General features: G+C 35.9%; 1 protein-coding gene and 1 non-coding gene across 2 annotated transcripts; one reads left to right on the plus strand and one right to left on the minus strand.

The window, feature by feature from the left end:
• Positions 1–14,349: 14,349 nt before the first annotated feature.
• On the minus strand, positions 14,350–14,456 carry LOC145096427 (small nucleolar RNA R71). The gene has a single exon (XR_013703836.1). It is a non-coding gene; the product is annotated as a small nucleolar RNA R71 (small nucleolar RNA).
• A 947-nt stretch (positions 14,457–15,403) lies between these two features.
• LOC145096174 (uncharacterized) lies at positions 15,404–16,168 on the plus strand. Its single transcript, XM_079033940.1, has one exon. The coding sequence runs from the start codon at positions 15,404–15,406 to the stop codon at positions 16,166–16,168; it is 765 nt and encodes a 254-aa protein (XP_078890066.1).
• Positions 16,169–22,451: the final 6,283 nt, after the last annotated feature.

A 22,451-nucleotide genomic window follows, 5' to 3' on the forward strand; every position in this document is an offset into this window, starting at 1 on the left:
GTGCAAGCATCAACCTGATGGCTTTCTCTTTCTTCAAGAAGTTGAATTTACCGGAGCCAAGGCCGGTAAATATGAAGATCAATTTGGCAGACAAGACAACAATTCATCCAAGAGGCGTTTGCGAGGATCTTCTCATTAAAGTCGATAAGTTCATCTTTCCAGTAGACTTTGTGGTGCTTGATATTGAAGAAGACCCCGAAATTCCGATTATTTTGGGGAGGTCATTTTTAAGCACCGTATGTGCTTTAATTGATGTATGTGAGTCTACACTAACGTTAAGGGTAGGAGACGAGTCGGCAATATTTAGAGCTTTACCAGAGATCATGCAAGAAGAGGAAGGAAAAGAAGAGATCTCATTTATCGATTTGGATGATAAGATACTACAAAAAGAACTTGCACTTTTGCAAGAAAATGATCCAAGAAAGTTTTTGCTACCTTCTGGAGGTAACGGAGATTTTGACATAGACTTGGAGGAGATAGAAAAGCTGCTGAAAGGAGTCGACTCGGAAAACACAGTGGAAATGGTGAAACGCGATCCGACTCGCCGAGTCACTTTCCTAGACTCGACGAGTCCAGTCGAAATTACCAAAAACCTGGACGACTTAGATCTGCTTGTTGTTAGTTCTGTGCATGTGCTGGACATGGATGTTTTTCCTTATTCCTTAGAAGAACAAACAACAAAAGGAAAAATGGATACTGAAGTTCAACACGTTCATATAGCATGTCTTGATGCAATTCTGCTTGAAGATGAGGTAAGCATCGAAAAAGAGGAGAAGGCAAGGGATAGGAGAGTTGAGGCTGATCAACCATTCATTACCAAACCTAGAGCACGAACTTTCACAAAATATGAAGTAATTAAGTTTGAGGAAAACGAGGTGCAAGAAAAGGTGCAAAAGAATGGGGTGAAAAAGAAAAAGAGGAGAAGGGAATTTCAAGCAGCTGAGGATGATACTATGAGAAAGAAGAAAGAAGACTTGAGACGGGCATACAAAAATAAGATTCACGCTTACAAGACAAAGTACAAACCACAAAAGATTAGGCGTGCGTACCCGATGCTGGAAGATGACGAGACGTAGATGGGAAGGAGTCCAACTAACGACTCCTTAAAAAGAAGCGCTTGGCGGGAGGCAACCCGTTATTTAGAGTTTGCTTTCTTTTATCTTTTTAGTTTTGTTTGATTTTTTTTTTTCGTTTTTAGGATTTTAATCTTCCAATTCGTCAGACATGTTTGATTGAGAGTGCGTATGGACTAAGTGTGGGGTGAAAGAAATTTTTAATGGCAAAATGATTTAATTTTTTGAATTGTTTGCAAGAGACTCGCCGAGTCTGACCATGACTCGACGAGTCGATTCAGATTCCAGATGAGTTTAAAAATCGCGACCAGACTCGTCGAGTCTAACCCTGACTCGATGAGTCGGTTTTATTTACAGAAAAAAAAATTTAAAATTATTTTTACAACCGGTAACTAGGGTTTTAACCCTAATGAAATCATTTTTTCTCCTTCACTCGTCGTGCGCCTCCATTCTTACTCTCTCAAGCATTCATCAACATCTTCAAAATTTCTTCATGTTTTTCAGTTTCCATCACAAAAGGTACTGAATATCTTCCTAATTTCTGTTAAAGGCATGATTTTTAGATGATCTAGCTTGCCAATTTCATATAATACCCGATTTTGAAGTATAGTGAATTTCTAGGGTTTTGATTTTACATCAATTATGTTGTTTTGGATGGTCATTTCTCCTTTAATACATCTTAGGAACATCCTTGGACAAAACCCTTGAAGTAATTTTGAGTTTTCATGGTCGGATTTTGACCGACTCACCGACTGACTCGCGCAGTTCTTGCGACTCGACGAGTCCAGTCGGGGACTCAGGCGTGATCTATTCTGATGATTTTCTGTGTTTTCTGGGTTTTGTGTTCTTTGTTTTGCAGGGACAATGTTTCACAGGTGTCAAAGTCCCGGTGGACGCCAAGGAGATTTTCCTTGGTTTAATTTTCCTCAAATCGAATCAGCTTCAACCATGACGAGATGGAAGAAGAAATTAGCTCAAGTTAGAAAGAAGGAGATCTACGTGCCAAACAAAGTTGATTGGGATTGGTTAGAGAATGTCCGGTATGAGGAGGAGTTAGCATCTTATATTGTGAAGGAATTTACATTCGGAGGGGAAACGATGGTTTACGATGGGTGGAGTCGGGTCTTTAGAATTCAAGAGTCGGTGTACTAGGAACTTTGCTGGGAATTCTTCTCTACGGTATCTTTCCGTGGAGGTGACGATTTCTATCACCCGGCAAGTTTCAGTTTTTGCCTTGGGGGCGAGTTTCATCAGTGCTCAGTTATTGATCTTGCTTGTCGGCTGGGAATCTATGACCGCCCATTGGTCTCGATAGCTATTTTTCGCGCCTTTATGGAACATTCTCACAAGGTGTTCCCCGATGGTGTTACGAGCACAGGATGGTGGAACACGATCGCCAACAAGTTGTACATTCCAAAGTCGGCCCAAGAAGGAAGTATTCGGTTGCCCACACACCGTCTCATTCACCGCCTTATCTCCACTACCATCAACCAAGGAAAGGATGATGCAAGGTTTCTAACCTTGATGTCTTTTATCTATGGAGCATTATCACACCAGCCACTTTTTGCAACATTCCGTGGTGTTTGGCTTCCTATTTGGCGGAGGGTGCGGTCAAGGATCGCAAGACATCAAAAATTAATGGTGGTATGTTTGTCACCCGGCTAGCCAACTCGTTTGGGTTGATGACCCACGGTGCGTGTAATTTGATGACGATTTTGGGTTAGAATGCTTGCATAGAAGGGTCTAGAGTTTGATAGAGGAAGGAAAAATATAAGAGTTATAAAGAGTGGAAACAAGTCAAGAAAGGGCGAAGTCTAGAGTTAAGGTGTCGAGTCCGGTCCCTAGGGACATGAGCGAATGAGTCTAGAATTTGTGAGAAGTTTTGAAGATTTTATCAGAAGCTGGAACAAATGCAGAATGCGATTTTTTCACCCAGCGGTCTACTCGCTGAGTGCACCTAACTGACTCCATGAGTCGCCTAGTATTCTCGCGTATTCGAACCTATTCGCGACTATACTCGACGAGTCGCATATATGACTCGACGAGTCATTCATTTTTATACCAAGAGGACTGCTGATTTGATGCTGCTGAGTGTACCACTTGACCATTTATTCCTCCATATCGATTCTTCAAGATCTTACACTGTTTTCCCTGCCTATTTGGAGCTGCCACATGTGATTTGATGTCCAAGACTTGGATGAGTTGTTTCCATGGCTAAAGTCAATTGAAGTTGGAGCTGAAAAAAAAAGAGTTATCAACCTATCGACTGCTACCCCAGGGGAGTTTGTTCCAATTCCCTCTATATTTGCATTTTTATTGTATAATATGCAATGAGGGCATTGCATAAAATAAGTGTGGGGTAGGGGGTTGGTCACATATTAGAAAATTTAGAATCTTAATTTAGGCTAATTTAAAAATAGCATACCAAAAATATTACTTAGGACTTAATTTAGAAAATTGTGGTAAAAGCAAATTAGGATTCCATGTTAGAATTGTGTTGATAATTGCATGAAAACCCAAATGTTTAGTTGAGCCTATATACGTTCTAATGCATTTGTGGCTTCCTTATTCCAGTGAAATCATGGGACAAAAACACGACCTCGCTCAGCCTGAGGGATGCAATATGTTTAGCAGCTTAAACATGAAATGTATGCAGGAAAATTATTATCGTTAGCCAATAAAGGATGAAGTTGAGCGCCCCTGCTTAAGCATGTAGGGTTTTGAGTGAAAAAAGAGTGGTACTTGTAAAAAAAAAGAGAGAATTGCAAGAAAAGTTTGAAGAATTTTGGAGCAAATAAAGTGAAGATCAAAAGATCAAAATTCCAAGAAATTCAAAAAGTTGAAGATACCGAAAATCAAACAATAAAGGTGGTGAATTCAAAGAAATCAAAGATCAAATTATCAAGGAAGTGAAGAATTCAAAAGAGCTCCTGTAATTCTAGATTATGTATGCTTGGGTTGCTCAACTAAAAATACCTTGAGGGTAAGAGGTTTTCTGCGGATGGATTCAGAGGGATGCATAAAATGAGCATAGTTCAGGGTGAGTGGGCGAATGTTTATGAGGATTGTGAGTATTTGGAGTATGGGGGTTATTTGGAAAAATTTAGACACAAATGTACGCATTGCAGTCTTGGCATAATGGTTGGGTTAGATTGGAGTTGTCATATGTGATTCTAATGTGTTAAAATTCAGTTTTGCTTGGGGGCAAGTAAAAGTCAAGTGTGGGGTATTTTGATATGTGCATATTTAGTTCATATTAAGTGTAGATTTTTATTCATTTATTAGCTAAATTATTGCATTTCATGGACAAAAGGTACTTAAATGTGTTTGAATTATGTTTTCAGTCCAAAAGTGAAGCTCGGAAGCAAAAGGAAGCAGGAGAAGCGGTTGAGAGCTCGAGAATGGAACAAAGAGGAAAAAGACTAAAAACAACACCTACTCGGCGAGTAGGGTCGACTACTCGGGGAGTCCAAGAGAATATTCGAGAAGATAAAGACTCGGAGACCCAGAGACTTATCACATACGGGGATTGAGAGATGGACTCGACGAGTCGTTTCGCATATATAAAGATAACTTCTCATAACGATGAGGGAGAATTCTGGAACCATTCTGGAGAGGTTAGCTGCGATTCAAGAGTCATAAAAACCCTAGAGGACGAAGATACAAGCTAGAATCCAATTCCGAAGGAGATTTGAGACAAATTTCATCATTCTACTTAATCTTTTATTTTTCATTATGGTTAAACAATTAGAATCTATTTGTTTGTTGTTATTCACTTCAATCATTAGCTAAAACTCTTAAACTTCTGTTTGGAGATACAAAATTGATACTATGGTTTGATTATTGGTAGGATTAATTTAAAGTTGGTGATTTTTGTTATTTTATCTTGCCAAAGAACCTTGTGTGTGAATGATAATTAATTTTCTGTTAATAGGAAGGTAATTGAATAGCATGAACATCTTTTGATTATCAACCTCATATGCTATGTGACCACTTTGTCATATGTCTAGGATTAATGAATACGAAACTAGAATTAATAAGAAAATTGAGTGAATTCATGTATGAGCATGTGTGATGACCATCAACAAGAAGTTAATTAAAGGACCAAATTAGTTAACTATTGCAAGTCTAAATTAACCCGAATAATTAATCTACTGAATTTAATTAAATTAGACAACTGATCACTGTTTAAGTTAGTTTATTTGCTAAGGATTAGTGTAGTGAACGCGAATCTAATCACTTGAATCGGTAACCAGCAAAAGAGTTAATCCATTGCACCATTACCTTGAAATAAACCATAGGATCAATTGAGTTGAACTAAACAGAAGTTCCTTCCCATTATTGAATCTATTTAATTCTTTGTTTTTCTAGTTTAAGTCATAGTTAGTAAGTTTCTAGTCTTGTAAAACTAGAGAAAACCCCCTACTTATTAATTAATTTAGATAGAATTAGTTTTTAGTTTTAATTTACCGTTCCTTGTGTTCGATACCCTACTTATTTAACTATACCACAATTGATAGGTCCACTGCCTTTGTGTGTTAATTTTATAATTGAAAGTAGGTTTAAAACTAAGTGAGTTTGCACACATCAAGTTTTTGGCGCCGTTGCCGGGTAACGGTTCTAAAATTAACGTTAAATTCTAATTTAATCGATCCTTTGTGTGGGATTTATCTTACACAAAGTTAATTAAAAGGTAATTTATTAAGTAGTATAAGTTTTAATAAAAATCCGTTTTTAAAGTAACTAGAAATTTTTTTCTGTGTTTTGCCTTGAACTCGTCGAGTACACTCGTGCCAACTCGGCGAGTACATCGTTGTTTACAGTTTTAATTTTTTATTTTATTTTTGTTCTTTTTATGCGTTTTTGGTTTTGTTTACAGTTGTTACATGACTCGAGGATCTGATACACCTCTGGTCCCTCCTCTTGAAGACCTGGAATCCACACTAAGGAGGAGCAAAGGCAAAACCGTTGGAGAATCCACTTCTTCAAAGAACTCGCCACTCAAAAACCTCAAGTCCGTTTTTAGCAAGAAGAGGAGCAACAAATCAGGAGCATCCAGTGCCTCTTTGACAATCGGAGACCCAATTCAAGAAGACGCCGAGTACGAGACTGAGGAAGAAGAAGAACCCACATACGAGCACGAATTCGAGTTTGAAGACGATTTAGCTATCGCTATGGCTAATATCGATGAAGTCCCCATGGGGGAATGGAAGAAGAGGATGCGCCATGACACCGGCCCGGGACTTGTACAGCCCGCAATTCCCGCAACCGCTACCTGTTGGGTTTTGAGCATTCTAACACTTCCTAAGTGTACATGCAACCCTAAATACCTTGGATCTATGTTTTCTCTATTATACATGCAAATAAGAACTTCCAAGGTATTATCCTAATCTAGCATACATAACAATGACTATAGCAAGATAGAATACATACCTCTTTGGTGTAGAATGTCTTCATGAAGTTTGAGTGCCTAGTGCCCCAAGTGTGACACCTCAAATGGAATCACAATCATCAAAACACTTAGAATGACTTGAGAGAATTCTACACTCACCAAAATCGGCTAGCCCTTTCTTCACTATCTCTAGTGGCCAATTTTTCCTCAATAATAAGATGCTTATATAGTTACACAATTAGGGTAAACTCTTAATTGTCATGGCTTTCCATTTCCTTGGATCCATGGGTACAAATACACCATGGAGCATCCATGGACCATCCTATGGGTTTTAGCCCAACTTGATTATCCATGGAGCATTAGCCCACTATACAAGTATGGATGATTTACACTATCAACCCATATATTTAATTAGTCTTCTTTTGATCACTTAATTAATCCTAGATTAATTCTTGATCAATACTAATTAAATAATCTTATTATTCTTATTATTAATATACTAGAACTTATAATATATTAATAACCATAAGTGTCTTATTTCTCTCATTCAAGTGCATGATGGTATGCAACCCAAATGGACCATGCCGGGTCGGGTCAAGTCTTACCAAATATAGTTATGGACTTAGACATTAATCCAACAGTCTCCCACTTGGATAAGTCTAAAACTATTATTGCGTATGACTTCAGGAACCAACCGGCAATCGTAGCTCTCAAAAGCTTCTGTCGAACTCTGACCTTGTAGATGAACTCTGACCTTTGTCAGTGACTTGTCCATTAGATAAGGGATCATATATTCCTCCATTCTAGATATCATATGGACTGAGACATGGATTATAATCATTCTCTCTGTCCATTTGTTGTTTCCCGATTTCCGATTTATGACAACTGACTAATTGAACAAATCAAATCAGTCCTGGCCCGGCCGAGCACTTCCATTTGTCATCATCAAATCATCGAGGGGCCCACAGATATCGCTTTTATCCCGAAGGTAAAAGGAACGGATAAACTTCGACTCATATGGCTTGTTCTACTACTTGTTGAATCATACACAAAGGCACGTTTTATAGCACCGAGTTACCAAATGCGTTTTCGTGCTATCAATGTACTATCAACTCATAGTAACAACTCATATCTCTAGGTTTGAAGAATATAAGATATTATCGTCTCATGATCACTCGTGATAAAATCCATGAAGTGATTCCAATGAGCGTGGGTTGAATCCAATACTCAGAACTTATGAGCACTCATGATTGTTGTAGCCTTGTCCAACACCTTAGACCTCTACAACCCATCATGACAGTCTTAATTCATATCTACTTCCAACATATGACCGACTGTGGATAGTTTGAATAACTTAGTCATTCCGAAAGAATAACCCAGTTTATTCGGGAAGTCAAAACATGCAAAGTGAAACACAATAATAATTGAATCCAATATGGTATCAACTCTTTGAACATAAATAAACACCTTTTATTTATCACCATATGATTACACATTATTCATTGTATACTGTTTCAGCTATCAACTTTATTCTTGAATTTAAAACAATAGTTGTCCCATGCTCCAAGCATGTACACTATGTTTTTTTCAAAACACTAGTCATGCCACACACTAAGTATGCATACTATGTTTGTCTATGATCTTTACTTTGTGAACTAGATCCATTGAACATAACTTCAATGATTCTCTTTTCACACTCCCAAATCCTTACTGCAAATGCAAGAATTCCAAATTCATGCCATTTACTGGAATCTGTCAGATTCTAAACTTATGTGCATTGATCCTCTTGTAATGATTATGCACAAAGTCATAAAGACTTGACAACAAACATTACAGATCATTCCAAAGGAGATCAACTCCTTGGAACCATCCTTCTTGCATTAAGTTTCCTTAATCTTACACAAAGTGAAAATTCTAACTTTGAAACATTTCCAGATTCCATTTTGACTATCACTTCTGAACAAGAGTTGCCTCCTTACAGATTATGTCAATATGGTCCTTCCAGAATTATCACTATACTTCCAACTGTCCTTGAGCAACCAATCTTTGGTAAACCTTAGATTGTCCTCGACAATTGTTTAATCCTTTTAGTCATATCCAGTTCTAAACCTTTTCCCTTCTTAATGCCCCAGGCATTTGGAAAATTTTAGAACGGATGATTATAGCACATGTAATCGATCCTATATCCGAAGCATATGGGACACGATTCATGATGTCTTACATAAAGACTAAACCAGTCTTTTGCTATAATATTTCCATTTCAATTTGCCAAGTTCTCATAATTCAGATTATGAAAAGGGATGCCGTAATCATAATCGAATTTTAGAACGCAAATAATGGACCCATATACAGAATTTCCTTATGTTGAGCCATTCCAACATGAAATTCATATATATCCTTGACTAAATGATTAAAACCTCAGATCTAAACCTTATAGATTTGATATGAAGTATAATTTCCTCTCCCTTAATTATAGCAAAACAACTTTTTCCCAATTAAAATTTTTGTTTTCTATAATTAACATTGCTAACTTGCAATACTTATCATAATTATCATGCTCCCACTAACATGATGATTATTAGCATAACACTTATGCTCCCACTAGCTTTGACATGTACTCAGAAATCAGCTGACTTTCTTACCAAAGTTCAGATTTCTGATACTAGATTGTTTTGATAAGTCTTTATCAAAATCATACACCTTCCCTTAGATAGCACACTTGTGTATCTAAACAATTATGAAGAGGGATGCCGTAATCATAATGTTTAGACCTTTTTGCCACTTCTCACAAGTCCAGGTTAGTGTGCCGGTTAACCACACGCGCTCCACTAACGACTTTGAGAATGCAAATATCACAATTGCTATCTAGATAAAATCTACTTAGTGAAAGTGTTTCCTCACCATCATTTTCATGAATCGGAGAGAAACCTTATGACACTTAGATTTATATGGTGTATGAGTTCCTACCCATATGAATTTGTCAAACCATAATCACAAGACAAAGATAATGACAAATCCAAAACCATATGGATTAAACTCAATCTTAACTTCTTGCCACCTGGCAGCTCAAGGGCCTGCCATTGCTTCCAAGTTGTTATGCAACAAACTGAGAACTCTAAGAACTCATATGCAAAGCCAACTTTAACTGGAATGGGCACAGATATGTCAACACGATAGGTTATAAACCTCAAGTCGTGTGCTAGCGAAGAACTTCAGGTTTTATTCTTGATTATTTCTTGAGACTTTCAAGACCTTTAAGACTCCCACTGTCCTCTTGACATATAAGACTCCCTTGTCAAACATCCAAGAGATAGTGCGGATTCTAATCAAGAAAAACACTTTACCCAATTGGCCTAAGTTGGTCTTTGTTTTTATCCAAAACATCACAACTTACCAATTTCAAATGTACAAGAGTAGAAAAACTTTTACTCTTACATTTGACAAGTGTTTTAACCTTCTTTTGAGACATGTCACTCAAATTACAATCTTGGAGTATGACTCTAAGACTTGTATTGGAACGAAGTATGACTCATCTTCTTGATTTAACCACTTCAACAATTCAAGATCCCTCTTCTTAGTCATAAGAATGCACTAAGATTTCCTTAGAGAACTAATTGTGCTATGGTTTCTTAATCATTAAGATGATCACAAAAACTGATACTAAAGTACTCTCCCATCTTTTCAGATTTGAGAAACTTTTATCCTTCTGCCTAAATTGATTCTTCTTATTCGCCCTGCCATACATTGGAACCTTTTCCAATGTCTCAGAGTTACACTTAAGCTTGTAAGTATAATCATATTTACTGAGCTTTAGTAAACTATGACGAATAGTCTTATCAATCTTCTGTGGTGGACTTAATCAGTGCACAAGAATGTGTACTTGATCCCTTAGTCCTTTACTTGACTCACACATCCATGTGGCCGAGTAATTAGTCTTAATTTTCCAAAACTTGAAAGTTCTCATTCATCATGCTATACAACATGCATGATTCCAAGTTCCAGTCCAATTGAAACTTGGGTGATGAGAATCTTTCCTTATTTGGTAAATCTAGACATTACCACAAATGAAAGAATCAATTTCATATTTCCACTCTTGCTCTTAATGGAATCATATAAGCAACAAATTTTCCTCAAAAGCCATTGTAAGGATATTTTAAAATAAATAAAATCAAAAATTTTTCTTTTATTTTAAAACTTTGCGGAAAAACTTATCCTTACAATCCATATGAAAACTTGTTGTTATCTATTCCTAAGCAATATCTCATAACTCCTAAGAAGTTGCTCAAGAATCCGATCTTCAAACTATGCGATAGAAATCCATCTACGCCATCAGATTCAGCATATTCTTTCTTTAAGTTTCTTCACTTTTCTTTCATTCTTAAAACATCACCATGTGACCCAGTCACATCATGTATCAAGAATCTCAGAATAGAAACTTAACAGAGTTAGATAGTGGAATTTACCTGAAGTAGAGTCAAACTTATTGACTTTAACATCCTTAGGTAAATTTGGCAGCTTCGCAACCAATGCCCCTTCCTTTGGCAATATAAACATATGGACCCTTTGATAATGGTACCCGAGACTATCACAGACTTAGCTTTTCTCTTTACCATTTGGTCAACCGAGTTGACTATGGCCGATCCCTTTCCATTGGGAAGAGAATGCTTTACTAGATATCCAATGTCATCATTGTCAATGTCCATAAAGTTTTAGGAAGTTGATCTTAGCAAATAGATAAGATCATTAAGGGTCTTGTCATAGTCTGTTTCATAGGTGTCCCAAAGGAACTCACTATGTGACTTAGAAAGTGATTGAACCACCAACTTTCTCAAGACTTTGACACCCAACTCTCCCGGCTTGTCAATATGTGACTACATCTCCAAGATGTGATCACACCTAGACCTTGCCTTGCCAATAGGGCTTGAGTGACCTTAACTTTTCAAGAACTTGCGGGTTAGGGAGAATAATTGGAGGAGGAGAAAGAAGTATGATATCCATGGGACATCATCTTCATTAGGAAACCTTGTTTCAAGAGATTTGGGAAGATCATAAGTGTCTAAACCAGACATCTTTTGGGAGATATTCAAGATAGTTGATCTTAAGTCCTTAATATAACACCCAATATGAAATATTAAGGCTAGGACCCAACAAACTATTTTATAACTTAGAAGAGGTATGCCGTAATCCAAGCTATAAAATATTTGAAGGTAGGTGAATGACGATTCACCAATTTCCACCAAGATAAACGAAATGTATTATTAGGTTTTAATTGGTTTTGAAACTCCTAGATCTTTGAGATTCATTGAACTTTTCAAAGGCATGTTTCAATCTCGAGTGTGCCCTTCAGGTTTTGTGACTGGGATGCCGAGGATCACAAAACAAGGTGTGAAGTAACCATGCAAATCACTTGGTACCCTTAATAAATTACCCCTCAATCGATGTGCCGGTTAACCACACACGCTCCATCGATACTATGATAAATATTAAGTCACCCTTTACCTACCTTGTTAAGTCCAAGTTAGTGTGCCGGTTAACCACACACGCTCCACTAACGACTTAGACAAAGTGTAAAGTGTAATTTCATGGATTAGCACCTTATTCACATTTTTCCTAAGTAACTAAGATTGGGTATTATTAAGAGTTTAGTTACTTAGTATTTTTCATTAATACTTTTAATGAAGGGAGAATTCTAGTCCTGTCAAACCCGTTCGGCTAACGACCCTCCACCAGTCAAGCAAGCGGTGGGTGAGAGTGGACACCCATTAAGTTGCCATTTTATAGGCAACAACCTTATACCCACCTTATAGACCGGCTTCGTGAATGAGGCGTACTAGCGGTAAGACTGACTTTACTCTTATACATATATATATTATTAACTTATAATATTATAAAGTATAAGGGTTGAATTTTAACTTTTAAAATTCTAAGGGCTAACTTGGAATTAAAGTATTCATAAGTGAAAACTTTACAAATTCCAAAACTTGAGGGCAAGTTTTGAAACTATTCAAAACTAATTAATTCCATAACTTATGTGTTTAAAGTAGTTTTAATCCAAAAACTCTTCAAGTTCCATAACTTGAGGACAAGTTATGGAAGACTTTAAACTAATAAAAGAACTACCTTTTCTTTATTTTATAACTTATGGATTTAATTATGGTTACATATTTATTCTTTAATGAAGTGACTCTTGGACATCCATAACTTGAGGACAAGTTATGGAGTCATAAAAAATTATTCAATGACACAAGACTCTTCATTTTGTAACCATTGCCAACTTTTATGAATTTTATGAGTCTTTAATGTGACTCTTCATGTAACTTGAGGACAAGTTACACAAACACATTTTATACTCAACTCTTAGATTAAAATGGATTGAAAACAACTATTTCAACTAACTTTTCTATTAATCTAAGCAACTCATAAGAACAAGATAATTCAAAAAAAAAAACTTTTCATGTTCCATATCTTAAGAACAAGTTATGGAATTCTTTAAAACATTAAGACCAAGTTTTGTAACTCCATAAAAAAACTTTGAATCAATTTTTTTTTAAAAACCTTTTCATATCCATAACTTATGGAGGTTTCAAAAAAAATAAAACTCTTTAGATCAAACTTTTAAAACTAATAAAATAATCATATTATTTTATCTTTTATTAAATTTGACCTAATTCAACTCATAAAGCACATTATTCAAATTTTACAAATAATTAGTTTTTCACAAGAACAAGTAATTATCTTAAAATTTGACAAACTTCATGTTTTTTTTCATTTTTTTTTTCAACTTTGAAAATAAAATATTTGCATCAATATAACAGAAAACAACCCGTGGCTCTGATACCACTGTTGGGTTTTGAGCATTCTAACACTTCCTAAGTGTACATGCAACCCTAAATACCTTGGATCTATGTTTTCTCTATTATACATGCAAATAAGAACTTCCAAGGTATTATCCTAATCTAGCATACATAACAATGACTATAGCAAGATAGAATACATACCTCTTTGGTGTAGAATGTCTTCATGAAGTTTGAGTGCCTAGTGCCCCAAGTGTGACACCTCAAATGGAATCACAATCATCAAAACACTTAGAATGACTTGAGAGAATTCTACACTCACCAAAATCGGCTAGCCCTTTCTTCACTATCTCTAGTGGCCAATTTTTCCTCAATAATAAGATGCTTATATAGTTACACAATTAGGGTAAACTCTTAATTGTCATGGCTTTCCATTTCCTTGGATCCATGGGTACAAATACACCATGGAGCATCCATGGACCATCCTATGGGTTTTAGCCCAACTTGATTATCCATGGAGCATTAGCCCACTATACAAGTATGGATGATTTACACTATCAACCCATATATTTAATTAGTCTTCTTTTGATCACTTAATTAATCCTAGATTAATTCTTGATCAATACTAATTAAATAATCTTATTATTCTTATTATTAATATACTAGAACTTATAATATATTAATAACCATAAGTGTCTTATTTCTCTCATTCAAGTGCATGATGGTATGCAACCCAAATGGACCATGCCGGGTCGGGTCAAGTCTTACCAAATATAGTTATGGACTTAGACATTAATCCAACACTACCTTCGTGCTAAAGGGCCATATTATCGCTCAACTCAAGGAGATTCCTTTTTATGGGAAAGACCACAAAGATGCCTACAAGCACTTGGATGAAGTAAATGATGTGGCTGAATACTTCAATGTACCAAATGTGCCTCGCGAGACCCAGCTACTTCGCATGCTTCCAGTCACGTTCAAGGGTGCTGCAAAGGATTGGCTTAAGTCACTTCCTCCCGGATCGGTCACCACATGGGCCAAGATGAAAGAAGAATTCATAGACCACTTTTTCCCGCCTTCCAAAATAGCTAAGTTGAAGAAAGCCATCGCCAACTTCGAGCAACAACCCGGGGAATCTCTTTATGAAGCTTGGGAAAGGTACAAAGGGCTTCTTAGAAATTGCCCACACCATGACCTCAACAGCCAACAAGTGGTCTCCATTTTCTATGATGGAGTCAATGTCACCACAAGGCAATTTCTCGATTCACAAGGCCCGCTCACGAAGAAGGCGCCCCCGGTAATCAAGGAGTTAATTGAAGAATTTGTCTAAGCATTCTAAAGAATACCACAATCCAAGAAATGAAGTAAGTCGGGGGGTAGTGAACTCGGCCAATGATAGCATGGCGGCGGTGATAGCTAAGCTCGATAGTCTAGATAGAAGGATGACAAAAATGGATCAAACAATCCATGCTATTTGAGTTGGATGTGGGAATTGTAGAGGGCCCCATCTCACAAAGGATTGTGATTTGGATGAAAATGGAAACAAGAAGGCTCAAGTGTTCTACTCAAGTGGCGATCGATACGACAAGAATTGGCGGAAACCGAAGAAGGAATGGCTCCCATACGAAGAATACAAGAAGGCTAAGGAGGAGAAATACAAGCAGAAGGAGAGGGAATTTTATCAAAAGGAAGAACCGGTAATGGAAAAGAAAGCCGATTTAGAAGAATTGTTCACTCGATTCATAGCCGCGTTCGAAAAGAGATAAAATGATCACAATGCTACAATACACGAGACCAGAAATATGATAAGGAATCAGCAGGCATCCATTCTCAACATTGAGAAACAGCTGGAACAACTTGCACATCAAGTAAACGAAAGAAAACCGGGTCAACTTCCAAGTAACACCAAAAATAATCCAAGAATGGAGAATGTGAGTATTGTGACTTCCAGCTATGAAGAAATTTTCACACATGCACAGAGGATCTCCAATAGGAAGAAAGAAAAAGCAGAAGAGTCAGCTCCAGCTAAACCCGACCAGACTCGCCGAGTCCCTCTAATGGACTCGACGAGTCCATGCGCTAATGACAAAACGGTCATTCCCTTAAAGCCATATAATCCCCCTTTACCATTCCCAATCAGAGCCATGCCTGTTGAAAAAGTTGAAGCTTATAGAGCTTTTATGGAGCATGTTAGAGCCCTACAAGTCAACATGCAATTTGTAGAAACGATGCTTCAAATGCCTAAGTATTTTAACTTGCTAAAGGGTCTCTTTGCTGCTAGGAAAGTTTTAGCTGAAGTCGCGGAAATAATATTGAGTGAGTTACCCAAAAAGAAGGGCGATCCGGGGAGTATCATAATTCCGTGCCAATTTGGAAATGCACTTATCACTCAAGCGTTGACCGACTCGGGTGCAAGCATCAACCTGATGGCTTTCTCTTTCTTCAAGAAGTTGAATTTACCGGAGCCAAGGCCGGTAAACATGAAGATCAATTTGGTAGACAAGACAACAATTCATCCAAGAGGCGTTTGCAAGGATCTTCTCATTAAAGTCGACAAGTTCATCTTTCCAGTAGACTTTGTGGTGCTTGATATTGAAGAAGACCCCGAAATTCCGATTATTTTGGGGAGGTCATTTTTAAGCACCGCATGTGCTTTAATTGATGTATGTGAGTCTACACTAACCTTAAGGGTAGGAGATGAGTCGGCAATATTTAGAGCTTTACCAAAGATCATACAAGAAGAGGAAGGAAAAGAAGAGATCTCATTTATCGATTTGGAAGAAAAAGATCCAAGAAAGTTTTTGCTACCTTCTGGAGGTAACGGAGATTTTGACATACACTTGGAGGAGATAGAAAAGCTGCTGAAAGGAGCCGACTCGGAAAACACAGTGGAAATGGTGTTGAACTAAATAGTAGTTCCTTCCCATTATTGAATCTCGTTAATTCTTTGTTTTTTCTAGTTTAAGTCATAGTTAGTAAGTTTCTACTCTTGTAAAACTAGAGAAAACCCCCTACTTATTAATTAATTTAGATAGAATTAGTTTTTAGTTTTAATTTACTGTTCCCTGTGTTCGATACCCTACTTATTTAACTATACCACAATCGATAGGTCCACTGCCTTTGTGTGTTTATTTTATAATTAAAAGTAGGTTTAAAACTAAGTGAGTTGCCACACATCACCAACGTCGTAGACAAGAAACAAGAAGCTAAAAACATAAAAAACATTTCGGAGGCTTGTAACTTCCCTGACGTATTCCCGAAAGACCTTCCAGGAGTAACCCCTGCTACACAAGTCGAATTCCGAATCGACCTAATTCCTGGAGCTACTCCTGTAGCCAAATCGCCATACCGTCTAGCCCCAACCGAAATGTAGGAATTGTCTAGTCAATTGAATGAACTACTATGCAAAGGCTTCATAAGGCCAAGCTTCTCGTCTTGGGGAGAACCAGTCTTATTCGTCAAGAAAAAGGATGGATCGTTCCATATGTGCATCGACTACTGTGAATTAAACAAACTCACCATTAAAAACCGAGACCCTTTGCCTCGAATCGATTACATCTTTGACCAGCTACAAGGAGCAAGTTTCTTCTCGAAGATTGACCTTAGATAAGGGTGTTGGGTTTTGAGCATTCTAACACTCCTAAGTATACATGAAACCCTAAATACCTTGGATCTATGTTTTCTCTATTATACATGAAAATATGAACATTCCAAGGTATTCATCCTAACTAGCATAATAACATTGATTCATATGAATATAACAAGTTAGAATTACATACCTATCTGATGTAGAATGTCTTCATGAAGCTTTAGTGCCTAGTGCCCCAAGTGTGACACCTCAAATGGTTCACACAACACCAAATACACTTGGAATAGATTAGAGAGAAATCCACACTTCATAAAAATCGGCTAGCCCTTTTCCTTACTCATAGTGGCCGATTTTCCCAAGAATATGATCTTTATATAGTGTTACAACTAGGGTAAACCCTAATTGTCATGAATTTCCATTTCCTTGGATCTATGGGTTCAAATACACCGTGGAGCATCTTATGGGTTTTAGCCTAGCTTGATAATCCATGAAGTCTTAGCCCACTATACAAGTATAGATGATATACACAATCAACCCATATATTTAATTAGTCTTCCTTTGATCACTTAATTAATCGTGGATTAATTCTTGATCAATACTAATTAAATAATCTTATTAATATATTAGAACTTATAATATATTAACAAATTTTAAGTGTTATTTCTCTCATTATAGTCTATCCAAATGCATGATGCCATGCAACCCAAATGGACCATGCCGGGTCGGGTCAAGTCTTACCAATTACAGTTATGGATTTAGACATTAATCCAACAGTCTCCCACTTGGATAAGTCTAAAACTATTATTGCGTATGACTTCAAGAACCACCTGGCAATCGTAGCTCTCAAAAGCTTCTGTCGAACTCTGACCTTGCCGATGATCTCTGACTGTCACACCCCGTTAAAGTGGAAACACGAGGCGTGGCAGTATAAAGGGTTTCATAGCAAAAGTTAAAAGACAACACCAACCATAGTATTAAAATTCATTACAAATTTACAATGTAAATTGAAATACAACACATGCGAATGCTCCTAAAGTGAAGTGTCCCTAAGTTCCACTTACTCGATGATTCCTGAAAAAGCATGTAAAACGAGCGTCAACTATAAAAATAGTTGGTGAGTACTCACAGATAAACAAAATAATATTGGTTCCATGAATTGAAATCAAAGTTTTGATAAAAGTTTCCAATAATAAAGTATATTGTTAAAATGAGTAAATAAGTTTGTAAAAACAAAGTTCTTTGTCATCATAAGAGATCAAGTATGTTGCCCAAATAAGATGCAACATTCATATTCTCATGGAAGATAAAGTTCATTACTCAAACGAGTAAACAAGTTTCATTGCTAAAATGAGCAATCAATTTCGTTGCTACAAGGAGCAAACAATTTCATTGCTAAAACAAGTATATAAGTTTTCAGTAATAAAAGTTCGTTGCTATAATGAGAAACAAAGTTCATTGCTATAATTAATAAACAAGTTTATTGCTATAATGAGTAACGAGTTTCGTTTCTAAAATAAGTATTCAAGTTTCAATGCTAAAATAAGTATACAAGTGTCGTTGCTAACATGGGAATACAAGTTTCGTATGTGCATAAAGAATAGTATGTGCATCAAGTTTCCATTCATGAGTTCACAACCCAAGCCTAATGACCGAATGTTGCCCTATTGACTACTATGTGTATCGCAAACATAGTGTATAAAATGGTAAAATGCACTCAAGCGAATCGTGCGAGTGAGGAGTTGTCTACTTCCTGATAGCGCTATCCATAATAACCATAGGCTCAAAAGAGTTAATGAGTTGTGTCTAGAGATTCCAGGGACTTAACCGCGATACAGTCCTCATGAATTAAAGTAAAATACACATACATACGAAATATAGCAACCAAGTTTCATACAAGTCAAAATAAATAAAACGAACATAAAAATAGTTTAGGACATGCTTTTCCACCCCAAAACAATTAAAAACCGAAAATAGGGGAGTGCGTGAATACTCACAATACATTGAGATGATGCAAATGGTGCCTTGACTATGTTCCACGTGTACCACTACTGATTCTTACAATATTGGTATTCACTAGTGAGTGTCTAATCGAAATGTAACACTAGTATACTTACTACTACAATAGAATTATGCCAATACTGAGTCACAATTGAATATTGATAAATTATAAATATTTTTTCTGTGGAAAATAAGTTTCAAAGAATCAATTGTTATATAACAATTTAAGCGGAAAATTTCCATTATTGAAATGTTAATATTTAACATTTTAGTGGTGTTCCAATGATTGAATAGTCAAAACTAAATCAATTTAGTTCTAAAATTTCCCAAACTTTGCATTTTAGTTTTAATTGAAGTCAAAGACCTCAAGATAAATTTTCTTGAATTTTTGATTTGTCTAACTGTTTTTCACCACTTTAGTTTCTTGAATAACCATAAAATTATGAAAAATATTAACAGTTAATAAAAATTATCAAACTTCAGATTTTTGTTCTAAATGTGTTAATAGACTGCTAGATAATTTTTCATGGATTATGGATATGCAGAACCATTTTTCATATATTTAATTCTCTAAATATATAAAAATTCATGAAAAATAGAAATCAGTTAAGAAAATGCCCCAAACTTTTTATAGTAATGTTATTACACATACTTAATCTGTGAAAAATATAAAAATGGGTTTCTAAAATGTTTAACCAATTTTTATGATTTTTGTGCATTTATTCTAATAAAAATTGAAATAAATAGAAAAAAGTTTCCAAAATTACCCAAACTTTTTATGTAACTGTTATTATACATATCTAGGATGAGAAAAATATAAATGATATTTTTTAGTGAGTATTTCAATTTTTCCTTGTTTTATCCCCTTAAATAATCATTAATTGAAGAATAAATAATAAACAGTTAAAAGAAATTACCAAAATTTTTTGTAACATCATTTACAGTGTAAGTAATCTGGGAAAAATACCAAAAGTGGTTTTCATATTGTATAATCCGGTTTTGGGTATTTATGTGTATTTAAGTGTATTTAAATGTATTTAACCTTAGAAAATAGGAGAAAAATAGTATACAGTAGAGGAAAATCATCAGAACTATTTTTCCTATTTTTAGGCCATTCTAATTACCAAAAATTGGGAAAAATAGGAAGGCATGATGAAAAATTCTGAAATTATTTTTCTGAGTCTCCCACCACAGGTAAGAGCTGCGAAAATTGTTAGATACAATTTTCACACTTTGTAAAGTGGCTTTTTGATTTATTGTACCCAAACAAAAAGAAAATGGAAAATCATACTAAACCGCAACATAAATCGATCAAATTTAATGAGAGGTCATTATTAACCATAGGTGTCATCCACGAATTTATTCCAGATTTATAGACCTATGGAAGTATTTTATATGATTTATTACCCTATTTTATTGCATTAACTATAATAATACGAGAAAAATGAATTATCTTCTGGAAATTTACAGAGCAACTTATTTTGTTGATGAGAATCTGGGAAAAATCGGATTTTGTCAGAAAATGATTTTTAGATATTTATTTGGAAATAAATCTTTCATTAACATATTTGAAAGCTTTTTAACAACAACTTTGATCATCAAGCATCTAAGCTTGAAGATCGTCACATGCATGTTGTTTTGAAGACCATTCATGAGTTTTAAATGTTCAAAAAAATCGTTTTTGATAGAAAACTTTGGATGCATGTGGTGATTTTCCACCAAAACGTGTAGAAAAGTGCATTTTCATGGTTTTGACTTAGGTTTAGGTCATGGATCTTCACCATTTTGTAACATGCAAGATGCTTTTGGTGAAAATCTACCACCATCATCATCAAAACTGAAGTGAATGAACATTCACACAAATTTTCTAAGAGAATGGTGTAGAAGAACAAGGAAATGCAAGAAAAACCTTTAAAACTAGAATGAAAAGTGAAGGAGATTGAAGGATTTCCGTGATTACCATGGAGAAGAACACTAGAAGATGAAGATTTGAAGGTTAAGATTTGTTCTTGGATGGAGAATTTCGTGGTTTTAGAGAGGGAAAGAGAGAGTTTGAGTGTGGTAAATGGTGGAGTGTGAGAGAGAATGAGGGTTAGAGTGAGAGAGAGAAGATGGAGTGGTAGAGTGAAATTGATTAATGACTTGGGAAAATGGTGTATTGGGAAGATGAGGAGGGTATTGGGAGAGGGGAGTCCGACTTTGGAGTGGAGAGAGGGTCTCCCTCTCTTATATTTTATAAAATATAACTTTATTTTTTAAAAATATCAAGTTTTTATAAAACATGCTCCTTATTCTAAATTTTCCTTCACAAAACCTTGATTTTTGGCTTAGAAAATAAGGTTAAATACTAATGACTTAAATTTTTTTTCCTTGGTTATACTTTACTAAATTGAGTTATTTTAAATTGATATTTTATAGTCCATACCAAATTTATGGATTTTTAGGTGTTAAAGTTTATAAATTTGAGTTTTTAGGGCATTTAGGGTTTTTGAGAGTTTGTAAGTCTTTGGATATCAAAGTTAGAAAGACTTGACAACAACCATTACAGAGCATTCCAAAGGAGATCAACACCTTGCAAACATCCTTCTTGCATTAAGTTTCCTAATCCTACATAGATTGAATAATTTCTAACTTTGAAACACTTCCATATTCCATTTTGACTACTACTTCTGAACAAGAGTTGCCTCCTTACAGGTTATGTCAATATGGTCCTTCCAGAATTAACATTATACTTCCAACTGTCCCCGACCAACCAATCTTTGGTAAACCTTAGATTGTCCTCGACAATTGCTTAATCACTTTAGTCATATCCAATTCTAGACCTTTTCCCTTCTTAATGCCCCAAGCATTTGGAAAATTTTAGAAAGGATGAATATAGCACATGTAATCGATCCTATATCCAAAGCATATGGGACACGATTCACGATGTCTCACATAAAGACTAAACCAGTCTTTTGCTATAACATTTCCATTTCTATTTGCCAAGTTCTCATAATTCAGATTACGAGAAGGGATGCCGTAATCATAATCGAATTTTAGAACGCAAATAATGGACTGAAGAGTCCAGTTAATGGTTTGGTCTAGGCTTTCAGTGTATTTTGTTTGGCATGATTTTGTAATACAGTTTATGAGTTGTTTATTTCATTTTGGTCTTTGTGTGTGTTCACGACCGTAAACAGAGTTTACGGCCGTAAACACGTTTGCAGCCGTAAACCCTGTTTACGGTCGCAAACACAGTTTGCGGTCTAGTCGAGTATAAATAATGGAGGAGTTGGTATTTTGTCGTTGTTGATTCCATAGAGTTTACAGAGCAGTCCATCGAGTTGTAACTGATGATTTATTGAATATAATCGTGTGCAAGCTTGGTTTCTTTTCATCTTGTTCTTATTCTATGATTGTTTATTGCTTGATTGTTGGTAAAGATCCTTATTTGGACCTTACAATTGGTATCAGGGAAGTAACCGGTGTCAAGCTTCATTCAATCGAGATTTGGGGTGCTTAAACTGATATTCTTATTGCTCGAACATTGGTTTTGGTGTTCTAAGTGGTTAAAGGATCTGAATCTATTGCAAAAACGTGTGTTTGAGAGCTTTCTGGGAGTTTAC

Source organism: Lactuca serriola, chromosome 3 (genome assembly GCF_051521515.1).
Source record: "Lactuca serriola cultivar US96UC23 chromosome 3, Lser_US96UC23_V15, whole genome shotgun sequence".
In the NCBI taxonomy this organism is placed as follows: Eukaryota; Viridiplantae; Streptophyta; class Magnoliopsida; order Asterales; family Asteraceae; genus Lactuca; species Lactuca serriola.

What these genes read in the sequence shown, in the direction of transcription:
- LOC145096174 (XM_079033940.1), top strand. Translation starts at nt 15,404, where the DNA reads ATGCCTGTTGAAAAAGTTGAAGCTTATAGAGCTTTTATGGAGCATGTT.